We start from the raw sequence: 25372 nt of genomic DNA on the forward strand, positions 1-25372 counted from the left end.
AGGGCAGTGTAGGTGGACGACTGTGCTGCAACTGAAACCATGCCAGGACACCCCAAATCTGTCTACGGATCCATCACTAACCCCCTTCTATGCTGCGCCAAGAACGTATGGTTTTGGATGAACTCAGGTTTTCTGAGCTGAGTGTCACTTTGTTATATTTCTCTGCTCATTTGTTTTTCTTCTTGAAGAGAGACTTTAAGAGAGGGAGTTGTATCTCAGCCATTTTTGAGTTATCATAATGATCTTTGACTCTATTTTTTTTATGAGTTGCTCTCTTCCTACCGCTGCTTCTTTATTTGAACTTACAAGGCTGAAGCCATCTGTAGTGTGACTCCATTTAAAGTCAGTGCAAAATCATCAGGGATGGGTTTGGACTATGTATTTGTTTGTGATGTTACAGTTGGTTGCTCTGGTAATGATTATAATGTGTCACAAAGAAAACATTTTGTCTTTATACGCTGAGCAGACAGCAGGAACATTTTAGTACTTCAGAACAAAACACAAAGATTCTTTTTTGTGCAAATGTTTTCAATTATAACAACAAATCAGGGAAAAAGGAAGATGAAGAAGGTAGCATTCAAACTTTACTTTTTTTTCTGAGTGTGCAGGTATTGAATTTCATGATACTATAGTGTAGCTGAGTCTAGGGTAAACACACCTTCCTATAAAACATTTGTGGTGTTTTTGCTTGTTTTTAAGTGCAAGAGCCCAAATGAAACACTAAGACCATGTGAAGTACATCAGAGCAAGTTCCCTTACGCCAAAAAGGAATGCTCAATTTTATACAGTGATGTTTTTGCACCTTGTCGCAACATGGTAAGTTTATTAAATATCCAAGATGTGCTCTCATGTAGGAAAATATTAAAATTCCAGTAATTAATTTCTTCTTGCCATTCCTCTCAGCCTGAATGCCGTGGAGGATACAGAGTAGAGCCGTGCAAGTATCTCTATGTGGGTGGGCTATGTTTGTGCAGAGCTCCTTGTTCCTTTCACGAGTGGAGCCTAAACATAATAGTGATAACTGGGAGACATGAGTTAGTAGACCAGATAATCAAGGTTCTGCTCTCTTTATGTTTTATTTATATATTTTATTTATATAGGTAACTAAATTTTTATGGCTTTTGTATATATTGCAGGATTCTAAAATAAACATTTGTGTAATTTCCCTCAGCTTAACTCAAATGTATTTTGTTAACTGTCCTACTCAATATAGAAAGAAATATGAGAGAATGAGATTTCAGCTTCAGAATTATTGATATTTTTACTTGGCTAACAGCTTATCATCTGCTTTTTATCAAAATTCTGAGGTTTGGTGTCCTTGTTTTCCTAAAACCTGTCTTAGCCTGGGATTTGAGTTACAAGAATGTCCTTAAGTTTGTTCTAGGCAAGATGGGGACAACAATGGCTTGTGTGGGATCTTTTATTCCATTTTAGTTCATCCTTTATCAACACAAGACATGCTCTATATATCTTTCAGTGTTTCTGATTTTATCCTCCCAAAGCTATTTAGCTATTGAAGGTACTTCTTTACACCTGTGCAAGCAAGAACCACTACAAAATTTCATCTCAGTCTCTTATTTTCTTTATGACTATTAATACTAAATTAGATAATTAGAATTCCCAGCTGAACCTCCTGACTTTCAAGACTGAGTTTGATATCAACATGGTTAGGAATTTGCCTGAGGAGGAGGTTGCAGTAGCTTAACCCAAGAGATTTATTAATGTTGACTCTAGTTACTATGTAAAGAATTTTTTGGACGTATGCCTGAGAACATAGCAATGAGTGTATTTTCAAAGTGGAAAGCAATAAATAAAAATGGAACTTTTGAGAGTTTTTAAGGAGCTGTATTATTATAACTCATAAAGAAAGATGTTTTCTCTTGAACATTCATTTTCTGTATCTTATCCATGTTGCCATTTAAATTTTCAAACATTATGCCAAAAAATTGAGCATGATTATGTTAAAAAAATCCATGTCAGATGCAAAACATGTCATTTAATCAGTAGCCAAGTATTTTCACATGCACATATCTATCTTGTATGGGACAGACTGTAAAGCAAATATCTTTCAGGTGTTTTTACAACCTCTTGATCAGTGTGTGAAAATACAGCTCTTACTAATGTAAAGTGACCTCCTGTCAAGGATATCTGCAGCTGACTGCTGGCTGCATGGGTGGGGAACTGAATGCCAAGGGAAAAAGCCCAGGCAGGGGCTGACACTGGAGGCATGGAAGGAACAGAAAAAGTTGATGTGGGTTTCAGGCTTTGCTTGGAGCAGCGCTCTTAGAGATGATTCTGCTGTGTAGGCAGTGGTGGGTCCTGCTGTGCCCGGAGGCAAGTTCCTACCCCTGGGACAGGCGGCCTCAGAGTTCAGCTGAGGCTGGAAAACCCCGTTTTCATGGAGAAAATATCTTGCGTCTCTGGTTGGCAGCGACTGACGGGTTGCGGTTACCCAGCTAAGTGCTGAACTCAGTGGGGGCTGAGGAGCCTCAACACTCACAGAAATAAAGATCTTCCCCATGACTCCTAAACTCAGCAGGAGCCTTGACCTGAGACTCCCAGTTTGTCACAACAGCAGGGTGTTGCTGACCCATGGAGAGATGCTGTCCTGCAGATGTGAGAGACAGGTTGAGCTCTTGGGAGTCGATCTGCTGCTCGGTGGTTCCTGCAAAGCTATTACAACCATTTTCAATGGAGCTAACGCTTGTGGCCACACCCCAGTGGTGTCCCTGTTTTCAAAACAAGAAAAAGAATTAAACCAAAATGGCATCTCTCTCTACTGAAGGCAGAAAAACAGTCTTCGTATCCCGGCCAGCTTCTAGCAATTGCCAGCTGAGAAGCCGTCTCTGTGTTAGATAAGTGCTGCTTTGTTACTGTGATGGTATTTCTGTAATCTGACGTGTGCCATTTGAGTGCTCCCCAACCGAGCTAGACTAGAGCCTAAACGAAGGAAAAGCATTGCTTTAAACATTCCATGTATTGAATAGGAATGTTGTTTTGGAAACATCGCTCAACATTACAAAAAAGATGATTAAACCCCAAGAAATAGCATATCATGTAAAACCACAAAATTATGTGATAGGATTTTAGAGTGAGGACGTGGATTTCTATTCTAATGAATAATATAATGAAGGTTTGTGGACAAAGGATATTAAAATCTTCATAAGGGCAGAAATATTTTTCTGCAAAATGTCACCAGCACATTCAAGCTTTTTTCCCTGAACAAATTCGCTGCTACAAATTATTACATTAATTACTTGATAATCAGAGCTGCAGCTCTGATTTTGTTGTTCATGCACAACTGACAGGATGACTATAGATGGCAGTATTTGCCTTACAAAAACGCAGAACTGCCAGTTTCAGTACACTCTGCAAAATTGATGAACAGCAAGTGTGTGGACAGACACGTGTTAATTGTCACTCAGTGACATTTTCTCTTGACCTGCAATGTAGACACAAGCTGACAATAAAAGTATACTTTTTATATAGGAAAGTATCCAAACCTTAGAAAATGCCTTATTTTCACATTAAATTCTTTCATTCGGTACATAGGTAGCACTCGTGATGAAAATGGTGCAACAGGAATTTGTGCAATTCACGCAATTAAGTCACCAACCCTCTTTTTTTTCCCCCCAGATTGATGTGACCTCTTTTGTCAAAAATTGTCACACAGATACATGCAACTGCAATCTTGGTGGGGACTGCGAGTGTTTGTGTACCAGTATTGCAGCTTATGCCCACAAGTGCTGCCAGCAAGGAGCAGCAATTCACTGGCGATCTCCTTCACTCTGTGGTAGGTACCAAGGCTGGCCTTGCACCTGACCTCCTGTTTGAGGCACATTTGGCCTTTTGCTGCCCAGTAATACAAATACGACAGAAGCATGTGGCTAATAAAGATACTTCTTCACTTATTCCAGTTTACCTATATGTTAGTTGTTAGTCTCATACACTCAATTCTGCTGTTTTACTGAAGAGGCTGTGATCAGGGTGCGCCCCTGTGGAATGTTGTAAAGGCACCAGTGTACCAGATCTGGGGTATATCCAGTGTTCTATGTGGGGCTGCAAAGAGAATCAGTCTGTTCTACTCTTCACTGGCAGTGAGAAGGGTTCTCAGCTATAGAATAACTTTTCCTTTAGGTCTGCTGTCCTGGCAACATTTATTTAAATACAGCTGTATGTCACTGAATAAAAGCCTAAGAAAATAAAGTCACTGGCTTGAAATACATAATGGGAAATAAAACTTCTGCTGATGAAAGATAATTTTACATTTTTAGGATGCAAATATACATAAATTCTGTTGTTGCTTAATAATAATAGTGTGCTTTTTTTTTATTTTAGCCTATGACTGTGAATACTACAATCAAGGTACATAGTATTTGATATTGCTGACTTTGATTCATACTCATATTTATATGTCTTGCTGAATACACTTATGCTTCGTGTTTTCTAGCGTACCAGCTAGCTATGTGCTAGAAACAAATCTTTCACAGGTTAGAGAGTTTTTTTTTTTGATGGTACTTCTGATTTTGTGAGTTTAACAAGCTCAGCAAGCTGGCAAAGCAAGTCCCCATGGGCCTTTCTGCTCTCTGTCCAGGGACAGTAGTGGCATGGAAATAAACATCATACTGGTAAGCAAAATGACACGTCTGGAATCTCAGATGAAATGTGATACAGTGCACACTGCAAATCAAACCCTTCAGAGCTTGTGCTGAGAATAATCTCTGTCAGCTGCAGCAGTGCTGGATGTTCTCTCTTCCGTTCTGCCTGTTCCCTAGGTTAGGATTCCTTAGTCACAATCCCTCGAGCTCACCGGACCTTCAAATCCATTAGAAAAGGGAAGTGACTTGTATGAGCCTGAGGTATTGCATGTCAGTTTGCAATATATTCCTTTATTTGATACCATTATGTATTTTTACTGACTTGGTCTTCCCTCCTGTTCTGCTATGGATATCTAAAATACTGTTTTTCTGTGAAATGCCTCATGTATTACTTGAGATTTATCCTATATAGACACAAACAGCCAATTCTACTTTAGTAAGGAATTAAAATACTGACACGTAGCATGCATCTTACAAGGTTATACATGGCTATTGCTATTTGAATTTTCACCTTGCTGAATTAATTGCCTATGGCACAAGGAAACTCGAGTCCTTTTCTCCAAAAATGAATAGTGTGGAAGTAATGCATCTGTGATGATACTGAATTAAGAGTAATGGGAATAATAATTAATTTGGTGTGATTTTTTGAAAAAAAAAAAAAATCTCATAAATGTTATGAACCTTTGTCACACTACGCAATTATCTTCTAGATTTTCACCTTGAAGTGGCTTGCTTTGTTTTATTTTTCCTTCTTACATTGACATATAAAAGAGATTAGTCTGGCTCAATTAAAAACTCAATTGAATTAGTTGATCGGCTTTTTCCTTGACTTACTATATGTAGTTTAACATTGCTTCTGTTTTTAATGGGTGAAGGTCAGTAGCCCAGCTGTGTTGAATGATCTTAGTATTCCCCAATGTCTCAGTTAATAACTTCATCATATTCAATGCAGGGGTGGATTAATGCACCATGCAGTGTATCCTGGCAGTCAGGGAGAAGCTCTAGAAGGATGTTATCTTGTGCTTCTACTGTAAATTTCGGAACTGGGATGTAATATATTTTGAAATCGATTGGTTACAGCATTTTATGCACAAGTCGCCCAAGTATTGTCCTTGGAATAAGAGTAGTATGCATTCAACAAACTGAATTCCTGTGGCATCCTGTCCTATATTCGCATACTGTGCATGTGCTTTGTGGGGAGCATGATATTGAAAAGGAAGGGAAACCTCTTTTATTCTGGGAAGAAAGCAAAGAAAAAGGGACTACATTGAATAGAGAGATACAGAGCTACTCCAGAGTGACACCTTGAGGCACTGAGCTGTAGTTCCAAATTTATTGATTCCAGGTATGGTGAAATATCTAAGGCAATATATTATGTCAATTAAGACTTAAGTTTTGTGTGTTATACAAGTAGAATTTTTCTTTTTTTTTTTTTTGTTTTTTAATCTATTTGACTTTTCTTCCCTTAGGTCTTGGTGAAGGACCCTATATTTTGGCAAGTTATGGAATGAACGACACAATTATAGGGGCTAACATATCCAGTAGAAGGATATTTCCCCTGCCTAGAACTAGAACATATGGAAACGTATATTTCAGTTTCATGATAACTCCAGGTCTTTTCAAAGATGAAGATTCATGTAAGTGTTCTCAACAATTTTGCTAATGGTAATACATATTTTTCAAACTATATGAATGATTTTTGCTGCATCTTCTCTACCTCTTCAAACAGTCTAGACATTTTTAGTTACTGGAATCAATGAGGATGAAGCATCCCATTTCAAAACTGTGTGTTCTATTTTTGAGGAGAAATGCTCATTTTTTAAAGAATAAAATATTGAAAAAACCTTTCTGCCAGCTTTAAAGCTGACTTTTCAAAGATTTTTTAGAAGTATTGTGAACAACAAGTAAATAGAATTTCTCAGTGAAAAAAAAATATATAGTTTGCATAAATGGAAACCGGAAAATTTTGGACATGTATCCAGTAAATATCAACACTGAAGATGAATGTAGGATACTTTTGTCTTCAATAAAATCACTTTTGCTTTATCTTTTCTTCTTTTTTGTGACTTTCAGTGGACTATAAAATGTGCGACTTACAACAACCAGTCTGTCTCCTGCGTTGTTAGTTCACATCATCTCCATACAATGTAGAAGGAAGTTTCTTAGGTGAATAGCTATTCCTAAACTCTGTTTTTCACTTATCAGAGACTGGTCCAAGCTATACAACCCAAAAGAAACATGTTTAAGTATTTTTCTTTCTGCATAATATCTTTCTTCATATATATTTGGTTTGTGTCAATTAAGTCAATACAGATTCTGTCATTGCTTTCTCACAGAATTTAATTTGTTGAAAAATCTCAAACTCTCAAAAATCAACGTAGAGAAGGGCTGTTTTCACAGTCAAATTTGAAACTATTTTCACAAACAGTTGACAGCTTTGCAGCGGAGAAATTAGGTTTTTAGATATTATTTTGAAAGGAGAAATTACATAGAACAGAAGAATCAGTCTTGTACATCTCCAACTGATGTAAATTGTAAGAGAAATATTCACTATATCTGTGCAGCACACAGGCAGTTTTCGTATCTGTGAGGAATGAGATGGTATTCATACGGATTAAAGACACAATAAGACTTTATTCCAGTTGACAACCGAATCTGAAATCAATGTTCTTCTAAGTTCTTAAATGGTCAGAGAATATTCTTCACTTTTGATTTCTGGCATAGGTGGAGCAAATGGAGGGTCGAGTCTTCTATCTGGCCACAAATTTTCTTACTGTAATGCTGGATATGGTTGAATGTAAACCGAAAGCCTGGCCTCAAGCTAAACTCCAGTGTGTTACTACAATACTTGTGTGTTATTATTTAGTAATGAAATTTTGGTATAGCTGAACTGTCAGGCATTTGTCCAAAATGGAGAAAAAACTGTCCCAATTTGAGAAAGTCCAAATTTGAAACTGTGTATGAATGATTTAAAAAGCTGGTAGCAGTTTGGCTGAATGTATAGGATATATAATGATATATATACATATGTAATTTATAGAATAATATATAATGTATAGATCTAACTGATTATTTCTTTGGTGACTCTGGATTATGTGATCATTTGAGTCTGCTTTAGGCCCTGCATTTCAAAATTTTTTGTGTGTGTTACCTAAAACTGAAATTTTCTTTTTTTTTTTTTTTTTTTTGTGAAAAGCAGTTGTTTAAAAGGAGCCACTTAACAGCCAATATTTAGACTGTAATCTCACTTTTAGGTTGTTTTCTGTGAAAATTGAACTATTTTCTTTTTCTTTTTTCTTTTGTGGAAGTTCTCTCTCTTGTTTCCCTTGAGTCTGCTGAAAGGCCAAACTACTTTCTGTATGTACACGACAATGAAACCATTGGGTTGGAACAGTGGCAGGCAAGTGCCTCCTTTCGGAGACGAGCCACCTTTTTCCACCACCATGGCCTCTGGAGTCCAGGGCTCAGCGCCTTTGAACTGCACAGTAAAAAAGGCTTTTTCATCATTCTCACCTCGTCTGGTGTTAAAGTGGCAAAGTATGATGATTCAGAAGAATTCAAACGTTTGAGTAGCTTTAATATTGAAGGTAAATTCTACATAATCTCCAGGGATAAGCATGTTTTTACTGCTGGCCTTCAGAGCACTTGTGTTTCATCAGCGATAGTAACAAATATGTTTTATCCTATTTTTAATTACTATTCTGTCTTCACAAGGATGGAACCAGGCTCTTCTCTGTGATAACCAATGGTAAGACAAGGGGCAATGGGTACAACCTGGAACACAGGAGGTTCCGCTTAAGTATGAGAAGAAGCTTCTTCACAGTGAGAGTGACGGAACACTGGAACAGGCTGCCCAGGGAGGTTGTGGAGTCTCCTCCTCTGGAGACATTCAAAACCTGCCTGGACACCTTCCTGTGTAACCTCATCTAAGTGTTCCTGCGCTGGAAGGGGGACTGGACTCGATGATCTTTTGAGGTCCCTTCCAATCCCTAACATTCTGTGATTCTGTGATTTGTCTTCCACCCAATAGCCTCCAAATGCTATTATTTTCTAATTTTTGCAGATATGATAAGAAGTTTATCTTTGAACTACATTTTTATTGTTTTACTCTTGGAAAATAAATACGGTGTCATAAAAAGATTCACATTAATGTCTTGTTAGTGAGCTATAGATAACCGTTCTTTTAAATGAATGGGGTAACCTTATTGCTTCTGCAACCAGCAGTACCTTCACTATGTTTAACTGAATTTTAAGGGTTTTTAACAGAGTATTTTGTAAAAAAGTTGCTGTTTGTGTCTTTGAAGCTTCAGTGTGTTTTAGCTGATTGAACTTCTTAAAATAGTTGAAACTGAAAATGTTTGAAAGCTCTCAAAAATTTCTCTACTTGTTTTTTTTTTTTTTCATTTTTCTGAAAATGCCAGTGTATAAAAGTATAAAATTTATAATTTATTGACTACACAATCAATAAATAATACCTTTTCCTTCTTTCTCAGAACTTGATGCATCTGTGCCTTATAGAAGGATGTGTGAATGGCGATATGAATCTTGTGCTAACCCTTGTGTTAAAACATGTGGTGATCCTGAAGGAATAGCATGTAAATTCCTTCCGCCGTAAGTAAAATTAAGCTCATATTGCTGCCATAGTTTGTTTGTTTGTTGGTTAGTTAGTTTGTTTGTTTGTTTTTTAATATGTATACCATGAGCTATCTGAAAGTTACTGCAGCTGCAATATCCATATATTTTTAGTCCTCCAGATTTCAGTATCTCTCTTGTGAGCAACTCTCACACGTCGTGTGAAAACATTTGTAACAAGCCTCTCTTTTCCCACGGTATATATTCCTGTTTACATGTGATCCTTCAACACAAGAATAAGAGGGTTTATACATAGCCCAGGGGATTTGCTTCTGGTAGTGGTTAAGTAGAAACCTACTAAATTGAATGAAGGTTATTCGCTTCTGTAGATTTATATTCAGATCCTAAACCACCATCCCACGATGCTGTAAATGACGACCTCTCCTGTTTACACGACCGAGACCAAAAACTGTAGGAATAATAAGGGTGGACTATGCCCTCTCCTGTAAGAGAAAGGAACTTTATACTGGGAGATGCTCATTGGTGTGACCTGAAGGATTTCACACAGCTGATGTGTCTCCGTTAATCTCCCCGGCATCTATGGAGCCACAATAAACTACAAGGAAAAATGCCTAAAAACTCAAGAGACAAAATCTGATGGAAAAAAAGCAATGATATTTTAAATTTTGGAATACCTCCCTAGCATATTCTGTTTATAATTAGGAATATTACTACCATTACTAATTTTCTCTGTTATTCTTAGTTTTTTCGATATGGGTACACTGGTTGTTAATGTCATATTTTTCTTATTTAAAATTCCCCAAAAATGAAAAAACGAGGACATGTATGGACTTGTCTGCACTCTCCTATGCTCAAAGTGCACAACAACAAGACTTTCTATGGAGTCAGTCTAAATATTTTAATGTCTCAAATGTATCTAGGTAAAAAAGTGGTCTTATAGAGAAGTTCTTCATCCATGGAAAAACTTTCTGCTTAGGGATTTGAACTTCCACCTGGTTGTGAAAGTAGAATGGTCCAGAGCTATCATGTTCTTCAGCCTATACAAACGATTATTAACAATTTTGAAACAGAATTGTACTGTTAAATGTCTTTTTTTTAACATTAAAATGCCTCAAAATGCTGTGTTCACCATTACACTGGAAAGTTCTCAGGACTCTGTTGGGAAGACATTCAAATGTTTAATTTTGCCAAAGTAAAATAATTTAAAATTAATCTATATTTCTACTGTGGCTTTAGAATTAACTACACAATATTTTAAAGGGTTGAAGGATGCTTGCCATACTGCCCCAAAAACATGATCCTTGATGAAGTCACACTTAAATGTGTTTATCCAGAAGACTGTAAGTATATTTTATTTTATTGGTTTAATTTTCTAAATCACTTTACAGATCCCAGGAAAGGTTTTAATCAAATGTACATTCTTGGGATTTTTTTGTTAAGCACTTCACCAGAATACCTTTCTGTTGCAGAATGTCTCTCTGGGACAGAGACTCCATTCGCAGTCATCCCAAGTACATCTCCAATATCCAAACAAGTTGATTTCTTTCATTTCTCTAATAGTGTGTTAAATTTAACCTTTTGTGGTGGTATTATACTCATCACAACTATATTTGGCTATATGCTGCTAGTATATCATATGTATGTAAGAGAAAGATCCCAAATGGAAGAAACACTGCTGTGGCAAAAAAACTTAAGACTTTTCAGTTGATGTGTCACCACTAACAAACTCAGTGCATCTATTTTGTCATTTCTGGTGTGTGAAGACAGTGCATTATTTGCTTATTTTGGGGATACAGTATTCTTTTAATATAACAATTACATTTTAATTCTCTCTCTTTTTTTTTTTTAATTTTTTGAGTTTTGAATTAAATACTTAAATGCTTGATATTTGCTGGTACAATACCTAAATGCCTGATATTTGCTAGTACAAAGTTATATAGCATACTACTTTCCAAAGATATCTTTATTTCAAATATTTTACTATTTTGGATTTACTAAATTTGTTACTTCAAAACTGCTCTGCAAAATTAAAGTTTTCACTAATAATAAAAAAATCAGCTACTTCTTTTGCAAATAAAATTAGGAAACTTCTTGAGATAGCTGAGTTCCTCAAAGTCATCAAGTAACATGGAACCATTGGCAAGTTATCTTCTCAACAAAATGGTGGTCTGATTTGCCAATATTTAAATGGGACTTGAGTAGAGATAGATATTGCTATTTTTCTTTACCAATAATCCATAAAAGACAGTGAAACATGACTTTTTTCTTTTAGGCATACCTGTGACACCTACAGAATCAACAACTGGAACAAAACCTTCATTGTTAATCTCTCACATGGGTGCTACCACAGAGAGATTTCCTCACATACCTCCTTTATTTGTTACTTCAGGGACTGAGTCAACTCATGTCGGTGTGACAGACAAAATAATCATGAAGGCAAACACAACTTTAATGGGAATGAATATGTCGGCACAGTCCATTACAGACTTTTATTCACTGAAAGCATCTCATGCAGCCACCTACTCAACATTTTCATTACCAAGTACAGTGGAACCTTCTGATGTATTTCCCAGCACAGCCAGCCCTACTGTCCTTTCCAAACTCATCTCTTCCTCAGATTTTCCAACTGTTCTTCAGGCTTCAGCAATCACATCACATACTGTCAGTTCAGCTGCATCCAGGACTTTACCCATTACAACAGCAGCTTCAACAACTCAGTGCAATTTGTTTTCCAACACGTTCTGTGTTATTAACACCCACTTCCCTAGTGGCAGTCCCATTTCCACTTGAAACATCAACTGTTCAGTTAGGAACTGTTCCTTCTACCTCAGCATTAACAACTTTAACCTCCAAGCCCTCTTCTGTCACTTCTGAGGTGCCTTCAGGGACTGGGAAGAGTAGGAGTCCTTCAGTAAATCATTCTAAGGGAGCAGAAGTACCCTCTGCAGTGTCTTTGCTTTGCTGGCTGGCAGAGCAAATTTCACAAGACCTGTATTTCTTCTAGGTTCACAGCTGACACTAAACACATCTCCTTCTCCTATATCTACTTCATCTGTTCGAACTAAGTCTGGTGTTGGTCAAACGGCAGTTCACCTAACACCTGTTTCTGCATTGACTTCATCTGCTCCTCAAATTCCTGTAACTACTAGATTTGCTAGCTTTGAGATAAGTTTTCCTCAATTAATCACAGTTTCATGCTTTGAAACAGCAAACCCCTTGTCTAAAATATCTCTGATATAATTAAATACAAGTTATTTAACTAGTTTTTCTCCAAAGCTGTTTCCAGTGGAAATTTCAGTGATTGTTCCCAAGCAGACTTCTCCCTTAATCAAAGGCCATATTTCTGCTGCTCTGCCCATAACAACCGTATCTTCACCACAAGTTGCCTCCAAAAGTCTTTATAAAGTACCTTCCACTACTTCCACTCTTCTAGTCAATCCAACAGTCTCTGATATGTCTAAGGCAAGTAAATCCTTGACAGAAAATAAATACATAATGCACATTGATTCCTTTTCAGTGTCATCGATTTCTAAGAAGCCAGTCTTCCCTCTTAGGACATGGATATTACCTCTAAGTGCTACATTAATGACCACTGACCCTGTGGCACAAAGTTCAGGTGCTTTTATTCCTAAAGATCCTTCTTTTACAAGGTCATCATCTTTATCAGTACCATCCTCTGTGACATCTCATACTACAAGCTCTCCATTGATAACCTCAGTCAGTATGACATCATCATTAACACAAAATATAACTGTTACTCAAACATCAGTTTCATCTCTAGATACACAAGGAACCTCAAAAAGTCCACACTTTGCAACTTCTTCTGTAGATTTTTCTACATTAATAAGCCCTTCTACTAGCCTTTCAGCAGCACTCGAAACATCTATTGTAATGCCTTCTTTACTAATGACTAAAATTCCTGAAGCCGCTTTAGAAAGCCAGTCCAGCAGGGTCTCTATGTCTTCACCTTCTCCTAAGACCGCTTGTATCTCTACTGTTTCTCTAGGAAACCAAAGTTCTCCAGTAAGTTCTTCAGAAGAAGATGGAACAATATCAGCCACATCAGCTGGAATCATCACTCAATCCACGACACCATTGATCATGAGCCCAACAGTGAATGCTACGTCCTTAAAAGCACCATACATTTTTGCAAAAATACCACCTAGTTCTTCAGCCAGTTTATTAGTTGCTTCTGGCACTACTGTAGCCCCTAGGAATACTACAAAAACCTCTGATGCTTTTCTTGCCAGTTTGGAGTTTTATACAGCTTCAGCCTCAGTTCCTACCACCATAGAAACACCCATACATGTGTCACACAAATCTTTATTTACACCTGCAGTGACTCAAGCTTCACAGAGTACTAAAGAAACTCAAAAAATGATGGTCATGAAAACAACTGGTACTACAAATCCATTATCAGAGATGAAGAGTACCTCATTTACAGCTTCAGAAGTCAAATATGCAACCTCATTTGAAAGAACTGTGGATATTTTAGGAAGTGGTCAGACTTCACATGAGCACAGAAATGTTACCAAGATAAAGTCAACCACAACTGAGAAATCCTCCCTGCCTTATCTGACAGTATCTGCAGTTCAGAGTTCGTCTTTTTCAAGAAATACAACCTCAGTGAAAAATCTCTCTCTTTCTGGAGTTCCAGATGCAACATCTGAATGTGTGGTATGATCAGTTTTACTTACCCTTATGTGTTAAAATATATGGTGCTTTTCAGTCCATTTCTGTTATGCTACATATGTAATACCAGAGATATCAAATACTTCCTATGTTTGTTTTTATTTGTATATTTTAAAGTACTCTGTTATACTTAGAAGTTTGTTGTATCGCTGCTCTTATGCTGCTGTGGTATATTCTGTAACCTGGATGTATTGCCCTGAAAAAAAATGGCTTTTAAAGCTATGTGCTGATTCTGGATAGCAAAATATATTTCTGAGGTACAGAAAAATCATAACCCATGAAATTTGTGGGTTTCTGCATAATCTCACTCTGACTTTTTTCCCCATTTAATTATTTGTCATAGAATTTAAAATTATGGGAATGCATGATTCTGTATCTCTTAAAATGCTTCAGATCATTGCTGAATATAATAGCCTCAATGCATAATGCTTTACAAAGGGTATTCCACCAAAGCTAGATGGAACGAGCACATGGATGAATGGATGTGCATCATATTCACCTATTATAACCACACAAAACCAATTCATTCCAAATTAGCCAGTGAGGAGTCATATAGATAGGCTGATCCTGTCTCAGAGCAGGACAATGATCACTTAGACTTCATAAGGGCAATGAATATAAAGTTGATTCTGGTTGTTTTTCCCTTGTATGACAGCCAAGATACCTTGAACCTGTTGACAAATGTAGCCAGTATGTATGTGTTAATATGGGTTGGATGTTATACAACCTTTCAAGGAACTGCCCGAAGAATGTGCAGAAGCCAGACTGTGGCTTTCGAGGAATGCCAGTTCAAGTTAACACTGATAGTTGTTGCCCAGAATGGAAATGTCCCTGTAAGTCACAGTTTTATTTTTAAATACAACATAGAGCCTGTATCTGTAAATTTCAAGTAATAAATTAAGGGTTTATTACAGTGAGAATATGAGGTTGAACAATGGAATGAATTTAAAAGAGCTGTTCATCAGCAAAACAGAACAAAATACAGTGAATGTTTGGGTATCTTTGAATTAACATTCAAGACAGTAAAAATATTTTGCTTTGAATGAAAACATTAAAATGAAATCTGCAACATAAATGTTAACATTTTCCAGCTGAGACTTTTCAGAATTTCTTTCACTGGAAACGGTGAGATTTCAACATTTTGTAAAGAAAGTAAATTAAATATTGGCATTTTCTGAAAACCAGAGCCCCCAAATTTCAGTTAACTCTAACTACAGATTTTTTAGAGAAGTTTTTTTTTACAGAGGTTTTTAGAGATGCCTCATGTTCGGTTTTGTGGTAACCTCATTAAATGACAGTTCTTTTTCAGGTCAATGTTCTGTACTGTCAGAACTGAGTATTATTACATTTGATGGAAACAACATTGCCCTTTGCAATATGGCTTCCTACATTTTAGTCAAGTTACCGGGAGAAATTATTGTTGCTCATATTGAAAAATGTCCTGCTAATCAGGTAAGATTCTTGCATTTCCACAATAACTGTAATACTTTCTTGAATTTTTGTATTGTAGATATGAAATTCTGCAAAAATATGTCACTTAAAACTCTGAGACAAAAGCCATACCCATAGAAAAATGGCAAGTTATTTAATTTTCAAGGAGCATGCTTCATCATACTATCTAGATGAACAAATTTTATCTATTTAAATTTTAATTGTTGTATTATGTTATAAGGAAATTTAAATGTAGGTTCCTTTTAAATTATCGGATGTGACAAAACTTCTGAATATTTTCAGGCTCTCCACCCACAAATCTTCTTGAGGCCTCGAATTTGTACAGTCAAAACACTAAAATATTTTGAACAGTCACAAAAATATTTTATATTTATTTTAGGAAGGTATTAATGAGTTTGGGATCACTGTGATGGGCTGTTTTTTCTGGTTGTCTCACTCTCTGCATTGCCTACAGTGGGGTGCAGCCACTCTGTTTTCAGTCTCGCAGTATAGGTCAGGTTGGTCTCATCCTCAGAATCTGTACACACGTTTCCTTTGCATTGTCCAGAGTCCTAATCTATGCAACCATTGCACAACAGGCTTGTATTTCGATCTTTGTTTTGTGGATAAGCAAGTTCCTGATGAGGAACCTCGTCAAGCTTCTTTCCTTCCCGTCCCTATTTGGTCTCTTATCTACTCACACTGGGCAACTGCACATTTCTCTTTTAAGTCTTCAGTCTTACACTGTTTTAGAAGTTTTCCTTTAAATTGTTCTCTTCACTGTTTCTTGGTTGCAGTCTAAAGGTGTGAACACAGCTCACATAAGCAGACGGGGTTTGGAAATCTGGAGGTGCAGTTCTTTAAGAAATATTTTTTGAAAGGGCTTTGCAGTGTATGCTGAGTCTTGTGATGATGGCAATGAGTTGGTCTCAATGTTAAAGCTGTTTAGTTAAAAGCCAGCTGCGATATATATGAGCTACAATCTTGTGCTGAAAGAGGCCTTGGGTAAAATAGCAGTTTCACCAAATTTCAGGGCAGGTGATTTTATTGGCATTGTCTTTCTGTATATTTTTAACTCAACTTGTTCTGTTAATTGTGTTGTTTGTTTCTTTTTCTTTTTCTTTTTCTTTTTCTTTTTCTTTTTCTTTTTCTTTTTCTTTTTCTTTTTCTTTTTCTTTTTCTTTTTCTTTTTCTTTTTCTTTTTCTTTTTCTTTTTCTTTTTCTTTTCCTTTTCCTTTTTCTTTTTCTGTATTGTTTTTCACTTAAACACATTTGAATTAGATCTTTAACAAGTAAATTAAGTTTCTAAAAATAGGCCATTGAAAGGTGCACTACACTAGCTGGGAAATGTGTGGGTTTTTTATTTATAAGGAACATATTAAATTAATTGAATTATGATGCTGATTGTAGAAGAACTTCAAACACAAAGAAAATAGTCAATGGATTTTTGTAAAATAAGAATACTGCTAGTTATAATTTCATTTCTAATATATTTTTTAATGTTTTACAGAGTGCAAATTCAATAAGAAAACTAGTGAGTACTTTTTTCTTTTACTAATTATAAAACACATTAATATTACTCATATTGAAAAAATTCCCTATAGCACTGGTAGACAATTAGAAAAACAATAGTAACTAAACTTGTCACTTTTCTTTCAAGGTGCCACCTGCAAGCACTTCAGGGCTCTGCTTTAAGAAACTAAATGTAACAACACGCACACATAAATTACTTATCAATCGTTTAGCAAGAAAGGTAAGTATGTATCACCAGTATATACTACGTGCACACTTAAAAGACAGCTGGAGAGCTGCACGATGCAATAGATCAGACTGATAATGAGTGTATTAGAGAACTGGGATTACTTTTGCAGTTCAGTTTTCCAGCAGCTCATGGTATGCTAGAATCAAAAACCACGCATTTCTAATACCATGCTTCACTTACATGTCATTTATCCAAAATGACACTTCAAAGTTTTTTTTATATTTTAAAGAAGCTGTAAAAGGCATTTATACTTGAGACTACATTTCCAGATAATCTAGAACTGGACAGAAATGTTCCAAGATGTGACAAATACTTTAGAAATACTTTAGCTACCTTTCCTGCTGGTCAATAACAGGTCAGAGCATATAACTTTGAATAACCAGCATGAGGTGTTTCATTTGTTTGTTTGTTTGTTTGTTTGTTTGTTTGTTTTTAATCATATGGTATGTGATGAAGGAGATTAATTGCTTCCTTAATTTGAAAATATTTCCATATAATTATTTTTTCTCCTGCCTACTTCATTTGCAGTTATAGGAAATGGCACTGACAGGAAACTGTGATTTAAGCACTGTGACTTAAACAGTGGCAGAGACCATAAAAAATGGGTTTTTTGCTATAAGATGTAAAGATGTCATCACAATCTGTTTTTATCCCTAAAATCTATTTGGTTTATTTTAGGTAGTAGTGGATTCTGTATTTCAATCATTACCATTTTCAAAAGAAGGACTGAGTATTCAGGATACTGGTGCAATGTATGTCATTAATACCCCAGCTGGTATTAGCATCAAGTGGGCTCATGTCACAGGCATCATAGATATTCAGTATGGATTATACTCTAACACAACAATGAAGACAGAAGGACTTTGTGGTGAGGCTATGGTGGCTATTTTTTTCTTACTTAGTAGTTTCTCATTTAAAATTTACACCTCCCTTTTGTGTTTGTGACTTTTGTCCCTATAACTCTCTTTGTGACCTCCATTAACTACACTGGCAATCCTATTTGAGGTGGGCTCATGAAATTCTGTTAATTAACAATAATAAATCAATAATTCTGTTTCAAAGCACTACTTGCTAATAAAGTAGTTCTCAGAGCAAGTAATGATCAGTATATTGTGTTTAATTAACGGCAAAAAAATGTACTTGTCTTCTGCCTGTGTTTAAGAATATAATTGAAGTCAAGTAAACGGAAAAGTTTCCAGTAGAGAAGTGGCAGTTGGATAGCAGTTTTTCTCAAAAGTAAATTCATTGTTGTGAAAAATATCATCACTTCTATTGTATGAGCTGCTTGTTTTGCTAAGCTGTTGAGCTGACAACTAAAATCACAAGTGGACATATATCTGCTTTCATGTACAAATTCAGATGACTATGTCTCACAGGTGAGCCTGATGCAATGTTAATCTTACCTTACTAAGAGTGTTTTTCTTTCCCAAAGGAAGCGCTATGTCTTGTTTGTTTGTGCTCTGAATGTGATGCTCTGTTTCCAGGGGTGTGTAATGGAGACCCTACCGATGACCTGAAAATGCAAAATAGGACCATAATTACAAGTATGGCGGAAATTGAAGTGTTCGTTAAGAGTTGGGAAATTGAGAAATCACTTGATGTAACAACCAGGAGACCAGTGAGAAACTGTACTGAAGATAACTGCACATACTGTATGGAACTGTTAAACAGAAGTGTTTTCATCCCTTGTCACAAGCAAGTGAGTATGAAGATCAGAGAAATTCCAGATGAAAATTAAATAAAACATGTATAGTTAAGAAAAGACAGATGCACATTTTTATGTTTTGCTTACTTTCATGAACTGACAACTGGATGAGTGCCTTTAATACTTCAGTCATATTGGCTTTAATACTGCTGGCATGTTGTCCATTGTAAACACACATCTATATGGATCCCTGTGCTATCATGTTGTTTCTTAAATTATTGAGTAGGCAAAGCTCCAAGTCAAGATACCAGATTATCATCTCAACACAAACACATTCCAAGAGAGTTATTTTTAATAAAGGCGTGACATGGGTCACTAGAATGGAAAGTCTCATGCTTCTGCCACACACAACAGCAACTCATCCAGTCTGAGACTAATTGGACTAAAGAAATTTCCAGTTAAGCAAATTTTGATGTAGTCACTATTATGTTGACAATTTGGTAGTATTTCTAAAAGAAATTATGATAATTTTTTTTCTGGACATTGTACTTTCTGAGGGGGATATAGCTGTAGCATGCAGACTACCGCTAGAGTTGGGTAGTGCAGTGTAGCTGTTTCTAGGAATGGGAAACAAGGAAGACCCAAATCTCTGAGGTCTGACATACTTTTCCCACTTAATTTAAAATAAAAAGGATTGATTACTCAATGACCCTTTCTTTCTCAGAGGCAAATGTGTCCAGATTCCTGATTCATTTCTTGCTGTTCTACCTTCCCAACCTTGGTTTGCATTGTGTTACTCTTCGGTTTTCATCACAGACAAATGCTGTTAAAGGTACTACAGGCAGCTGAGCCTCTTCCTTCAAACTGCCAAGACCTCTCTTCACCTTCCTCAGACGGAAAAAAATGGAGGGAGTTCTTCTGAAAGAAAGGAGTTAAAGAGATTTTATTTATTTATTTGTGTATTTATTTTTAAAATATTAATAGATATATGCCACAGAAACCTAATGGGAAGAAGCAGTGTTAAGTAGTTTGCAATCAAGAAGGGAGAAGAGTACCAGTGGGTAGCATGATGCTTTTCATAATTGTTTTAAAATATCTTATTCTAAAATAACGAAAGTTAATCTGAATAGTCAGAATTCCTACTTCTTATGTGCTTCCAGGACAAGCCTCATAGCCTCTGATACAATGCAATTGCATCTTTTCCTGGTTTATAACAAAACCTGACATAACATCAAAATGGCGAAACATTTTGTTCATCCATTGTGAAATTTGTTTTCTTTCCTAAACCCAATGGTGGCAGAATCAGAGTGGATGGAGTGTATTGTGTACTTCACAGCTATGAAGAAACTGGACAAGGATACGTAACAGAGTTATCAGTGTAATGAACTTTCTGGCAGAAGTGAGCGACTGCTTGAAGGTTTGCTGAAACCACAGGGAGAGCTGGGCTGCAGCTCTGTATTGAACAGGCAGAATGAAACAAAATCTGATTTTTTCCATCTTGTCGTAAGCTTATGCAAATAAAAATGACAGAAATAAGATAGGTTGGACCACCTGCATTTACACCCAGTAACATAGGCTATCAGGTCTTATAGACACAGAAAGAGAACATTTGGTAATAATTTGATGCCATCAAGGATTTATGGAAGGTATAGCAGCAATGTTTAGCTGAGATTGTTGACTTTTAGCTGACAGGGCTAGACTGTAGAAATTCTTGTAAGTAGAGTGACAATCTTATTAGAGTTGTGTTCTGTGCCTACTGATGAACATAAAAAACTCTGGTAGTTTAAGTTTTGCAGAATGAGTGTTCTGAAAAAAGATTATATTTTTATTTTAAACACTCTTTGTGATTTTTCCCCTTCCAGCTGTATTATTTATTGTAATTAATGATTCATTTTAATTACAGAAAGCTTTTCTACATGTTAAATCTCAATTACAATATGTTCCTAGGTTTCACCACAGGAGTTTTGTGAGAAGATGTGGATCAACAGTACTTATTTTTGGAATTATGAGTGTGATGCACTTTCTGCATATGTGGCTTTATGCAACAAGCACAACATCTGCATTAAATGGAGGACATCTGATTATTGCTGTAAGCAGACAGCCATGTTCTATACCCCAGTGTGACTTTAAACTGCTGTAGTGTTTAGTGATGAGTTAAAAAAAATAAAAATCTATTGTTATTGGAAATACCATCTCATTCTATCACAGCATTAGTAAATCAGGGTACAAGTTCTTAAGATTTATTGTTTTAGTCAAAGTGTCGTGAATCCGTTTTAATCTTGATTAAATGAGTTTCTTACCTAAGGTACTGTTAAACATATAAATGTATGCTTTCTATGATGATACACTCACTTGTTCTTACTGGCTGTTTATCCAATGAAATGCTGAATGACAGCAGCACCCAATGTCCTATTTTTATGACTTTCAGCATTGAGTTGTCCTGAGGGGAAGGAATATCAGCCTTGTGTGCAACCCTGTGAAGCCAAGACATGCTTGAATAAGTGGTTCTATGAAGATTCTCACTGTTCATATTTAAGGGAAGACTGTGTGTGTAAAAATGGCACTATTCTGCATAGAACCGACTCTGACCTCTGTATACCAGAAGAAAAATGTAGTAAGTAAAGCAGGACAGAGTGGTTTTGCAGTTATGCTAATATTAACTGCAGCTCATTGTAATCTATGTTTAAGTTCTGTGTTAGTCCTCAGCAAGTGTGATTCTGGTACAGGTCCATTCAACAGAGTCCAGCTGTATCTCAAGCTACAGGATTTTGTGCTTTCAGTTGACTTGGACTGAAGGCCCTGTGCTGATGGACTTCTGTGGGGGAAAAATGATGGTCATTCTTCCCTAGCTCCCAGACTATTTTCTGGTGTCCTCAGAAAGGAAAAGCATGGGCAGGTTCTTTCCCTTGCACTCAGTATTTATTTTCACCAATAGTAAAGTATTTGTCCATTTGGAGTTTTTAAGGTCGTCATATTTTCTCAGATTCCTTGATCATAATGCTCAACAGTGCTTTTATTTTATGCATTAATTTTCTACAACTGAGAGCTGCTTGCGGGAAATCTGCACTCTCTATTTGTTGAAGGGATATAATGTTTTTCTCTCAGCGTGTACAGATAACAAAGGACAACCCCGCTCTGCTGGGGAGACCTGGAATGGGTCCATGAGAGGCTGTTGCATGTACAATTGTTTAGAAAATGGAAGCATTGTTGCCGTAGAACCTGAATGTCATGAAGATCCACCACCAGTCTGTGAAAGAGAAGGGGAAGTTATCGTCCATATCATTGAGGAGAGAGCTTGTTGTCCAAAGAAAGTTTGTGGTATGTACCACACTTGTTTTCAGTAACAGAAGTATAAAGTAAAGTGCTTGACATTCTCTGACAGATGATAATCTTTAGAGAGGGTTTGATGTAACATTTTTCAGACCTGATTTTTAGGTACTTGTGGCTTGTTGGGCCAGAGAAGCAGGTTTGTTTTCTTTCTACGAATGGACTGATTTATTTTTTTTTTCTTAGAAGTCCACTTGTAAAACAAAACTTCTGTTAAAAATTTGGTTTTGAGCTCTTGGGTGGAACTTCAAAAGAAATTGATAAATACTCAATGACAGAAGTAACTTGCTAGTTGGCACAGTCATCAGAGCCATGTGTGCTGAAGCACTTTTCTTATTACTGCTTTGGTGTCAAGAGCAGTATCCTCTGACCTGCTGCTGTTTCCCAGAAGCAGTATTCTGTGACCTGATCACTGAATACTAGTATTCAGTCTGGCCATAGTTGTTAGAAAAAAATGTCAAGCTAAAGATACTTAATTCTTCACAACATCTTCAGGGAAAATGAGAACAAATGGTCCAGCTGTCATGGTGCTTTTGCTTATCAGTTAGATACCTGTAACCGACACTGTATTGTCAATTTACTTGGGGAATATTTTCTCTGGCAAATTTTAGCTGACTTCATGTGTAGGAAGGAGAGCAAGTAAATACTTGCTGTAAGAGGGGCATAACTGTGCTTGCTCAGCGCCATGTAAAGGGAACTATACCAGCCCCAAGCTGAGCCTGAAGGTTTACATCATGGTATGGAGTGTACTTCAAGCTGACTTGGGCTTCTCTTAGGTTGTGGATCTCTATACTAGATGGTATAAATATCTCAAACTATAGGGTCTGCACTTGTATCTGTTCAAATATGATGAAATTGATTGTCTTTTTATCCCACAGAATGTAACATGTCCTTGTGTGATACCATTATTCCAACTTGCGAACCCAATGAAAAATTAGTGGTGGGCTACCACCCTCTCTCCTGCTGTCCACAGTACCGTTGTGGTAAGGGAAACACAAAACCACAGTTACTGGGACATTTTCCATACTTGTATTATGTGCTGTAAGAAAATCTGTCCTGCAAGCTGTTTTGATTGTTAACAGAATGGGACACTCTAAATAGCACCAGGCAATTATGTATTTCTTTTTCTCACTCGAGTATTTTTTGTGTCACTTTTGATTTGCAGTCATCTTGGGATATATTGTTATAATAAGGAGATGAAGAATAGATTTTCTTTATCTGTTTTTTTTTTTTTTTTTAGTATTGTTTCTCTGACTCTTTTAAAAAGACTGTTTATTTTGCATCCTACAGAATGTGATCCTTCAATTTGTTTCAATGCTTCCCAGCTGGACTGCAGAGAAGATCAATTTATTGTTGAAGCAAAACAGGAAGATCCCTGTTGTTTCTCTTATCTCTGTGGTAAAAAAGTCTCTAAAATTTTTATGAATAACTAAGAAATAGCCAGGTATTTATGAAAACAGTCTACAGTTCTAAACCTAACAAATTAAGCCAGGAATTCTTGGAGATGTCAGCAAGACTTCACACAAGTCAGGCTGACTGGAGCATGAATTATTCTTGGGTGCTGGGATCTTTTGTTTCTAACATCATTTTGAACCTCATACTTGAACTTTGCGATATTTTTATATTTTAATGTCAATCCATAAAACCTCAGTTATCCAAGTAGCAAACATAATTTTTATATAGCTTGTTAAATAGAATTCACATGTGCTAACTTTTTATTATTTAAAACTTTGTAAATGTCTGATTTTTTTTAAAATTTAGTTTGTGAATCCTGTATTGAGCCAGTTCCATTGTGTAATGAAGGGGAAATTCTCACTGTAGACCTTCATACCATACATTACTGTTGTCCTCATTACTACTGTGGTGAGTGTGATAATTGTCAGTTTAATAAGTTACCAGATTTAGTAAAAATGACAGTCTGTGTGTGTGGATATCTTTTTGATTCATCATTTAGGGTGGGCTTCAGATAGGAATTGAAAGCTAAATGAGGGTGTCTGCATTTGAGTTAGGTTCAAAGTTCTTGGTATACTCAGTGGTGGTCTAATCAACCCAGTCAGTGGAGTCTGAAGAGGTTATTTAGTTCACAAGACAGTATATAGGCACTTTCAGGGTGATCTAAATGCCTATTTGTTACCATGGAACTGAATCCCATTCTTGGAGTATAAATATCCAGTTGTCTCTATGTTGTTGTTCTATTGTACCATTCATTAGTGTTTAGGCAGTTTCTTCACACTTTTAGCTTTTAGGGGAAGGAGTAGGCCAAGGGTTTCAAATACTCCTGGGCTTACTACTATTCAGACAATGAGCAGCCAGAAGAAAAATATTTGCAGTGTAATGTAGTCTCTTTGGTAGCCTCCTAAAACAAACTGTGCTGTACATTCTTAGTACTGTCTACAAGGGCAACTACTTAGTTTTGATTAATTTCTCTCCTATTGCAGCTTTTGGGTAATTTTAAGTAGTTAGATTGTCTTCCAATAAGTTTGGAGTTCAGTAATTTTTTCTTCAGCTGGTTCCATATTTGGGTTCTTTCCTTTTCCTAGCACTTGTACCCAGGTGAAAGTTTCTGCAAAGGTGTTTGGCACCCGTTTTGCCAAATTCTGGCAGGTAGAAAATTAGATCTTAGTCTGTAGTCTTCTTCCAGAGTCCAGGAAGCCACCTCCAATAAGACAGACAAGTATTTTCTTCATAGTGTCATCCCAGGAGGGCAGTTGCTCCCTGTTATCTTACAGAAATGTGCTTTACAGCACATTAGTAGATGAGAGAAAAAAAAAAGAGTAAATTCTCATACATGTATTTTCCCTCCATTTAGTTTGTGATGAAAATCTTTGTTCTGAGCCTCCTATGAATTGCACAGATGAAATGACACTTGTGAAGGAAAGAATACCTGGGCAGTGTTGTCCAGAATGGCACTGTGGTAATCAGTTCTTTATTCCTTATCATTGCTGTTAACAAAAGCTAACGATTAGCTAACTGACTAATATACTTTTCTTGTTCTCAGAATGTAGCTGTGAAAACACTGCTATGCTGACCTGTAAATTGGTAAGCACTGTCTTTTAGATATTTTTATTAGTGATGTTCAGCCCTCTTGCTCCTGCCTTTCCTTTCCTTGTTTCAATTAATTGTACAGTGTGATAAGGCTGAACAGGGACAGGCTGTAACTCCATCAGGCATCTGCCCAGTGTTGTCAACTGTTCCTTGGGGAAATTTCACTTTGTGTGTTCTAAGACATCAAAAACATCAAAAGAAAAAAACAACTGTAATATTATCCTGTGCAATGCTGACTAGAAGCAATATGCTGGGAAGGTTTTCCATGTAAATAATTCC

General features: G+C 36.5%; 1 protein-coding gene across 1 annotated transcript in view; it reads left to right on the forward strand.

Annotated features, from left to right (window-relative positions):
• Positions 1–25372, forward strand: part of OTOGL (otogelin like) — an 87854-nt gene that overhangs the window by 49973 nt on the left and 12509 nt on the right. The window contains exons 26-48 of the mRNA XM_071803950.1: positions 700–816; positions 3637–3793; positions 4339–4365; positions 6068–6235; positions 7907–8185; positions 9092–9209; positions 10452–10531; positions 11464–11733; positions 13198–13868; positions 14539–14716; positions 15193–15335; positions 16825–16848; positions 16975–17067; positions 17755–17944; positions 18561–18775; positions 20669–20810; positions 21150–21335; positions 21827–22039; positions 22927–23031; positions 23339–23446; positions 23810–23911; positions 24858–24962; positions 25047–25087. Of these exons, the coding sequence (XP_071660051.1) occupies positions 700–816; positions 3637–3793; positions 4339–4365; positions 6068–6235; positions 7907–8185; positions 9092–9209; positions 10452–10531; positions 11464–11733; positions 13198–13868; positions 14539–14716; positions 15193–15335; positions 16825–16848; positions 16975–17067; positions 17755–17944; positions 18561–18775; positions 20669–20810; positions 21150–21335; positions 21827–22039; positions 22927–23031; positions 23339–23446; positions 23810–23911; positions 24858–24962; positions 25047–25087 (3732 nt within the window). The remainder of the gene's footprint in view (positions 1–699; positions 817–3636; positions 3794–4338; positions 4366–6067; positions 6236–7906; positions 8186–9091; positions 9210–10451; positions 10532–11463; positions 11734–13197; positions 13869–14538; positions 14717–15192; positions 15336–16824; positions 16849–16974; positions 17068–17754; positions 17945–18560; positions 18776–20668; positions 20811–21149; positions 21336–21826; positions 22040–22926; positions 23032–23338; positions 23447–23809; positions 23912–24857; positions 24963–25046; positions 25088–25372) is intronic.

Source organism: Patagioenas fasciata, chromosome 1 (assembly GCF_037038585.1).
Source record: "Patagioenas fasciata isolate bPatFas1 chromosome 1, bPatFas1.hap1, whole genome shotgun sequence".
NCBI lineage: Eukaryota > Metazoa > Chordata > Aves > Columbiformes > Columbidae > Patagioenas > Patagioenas fasciata.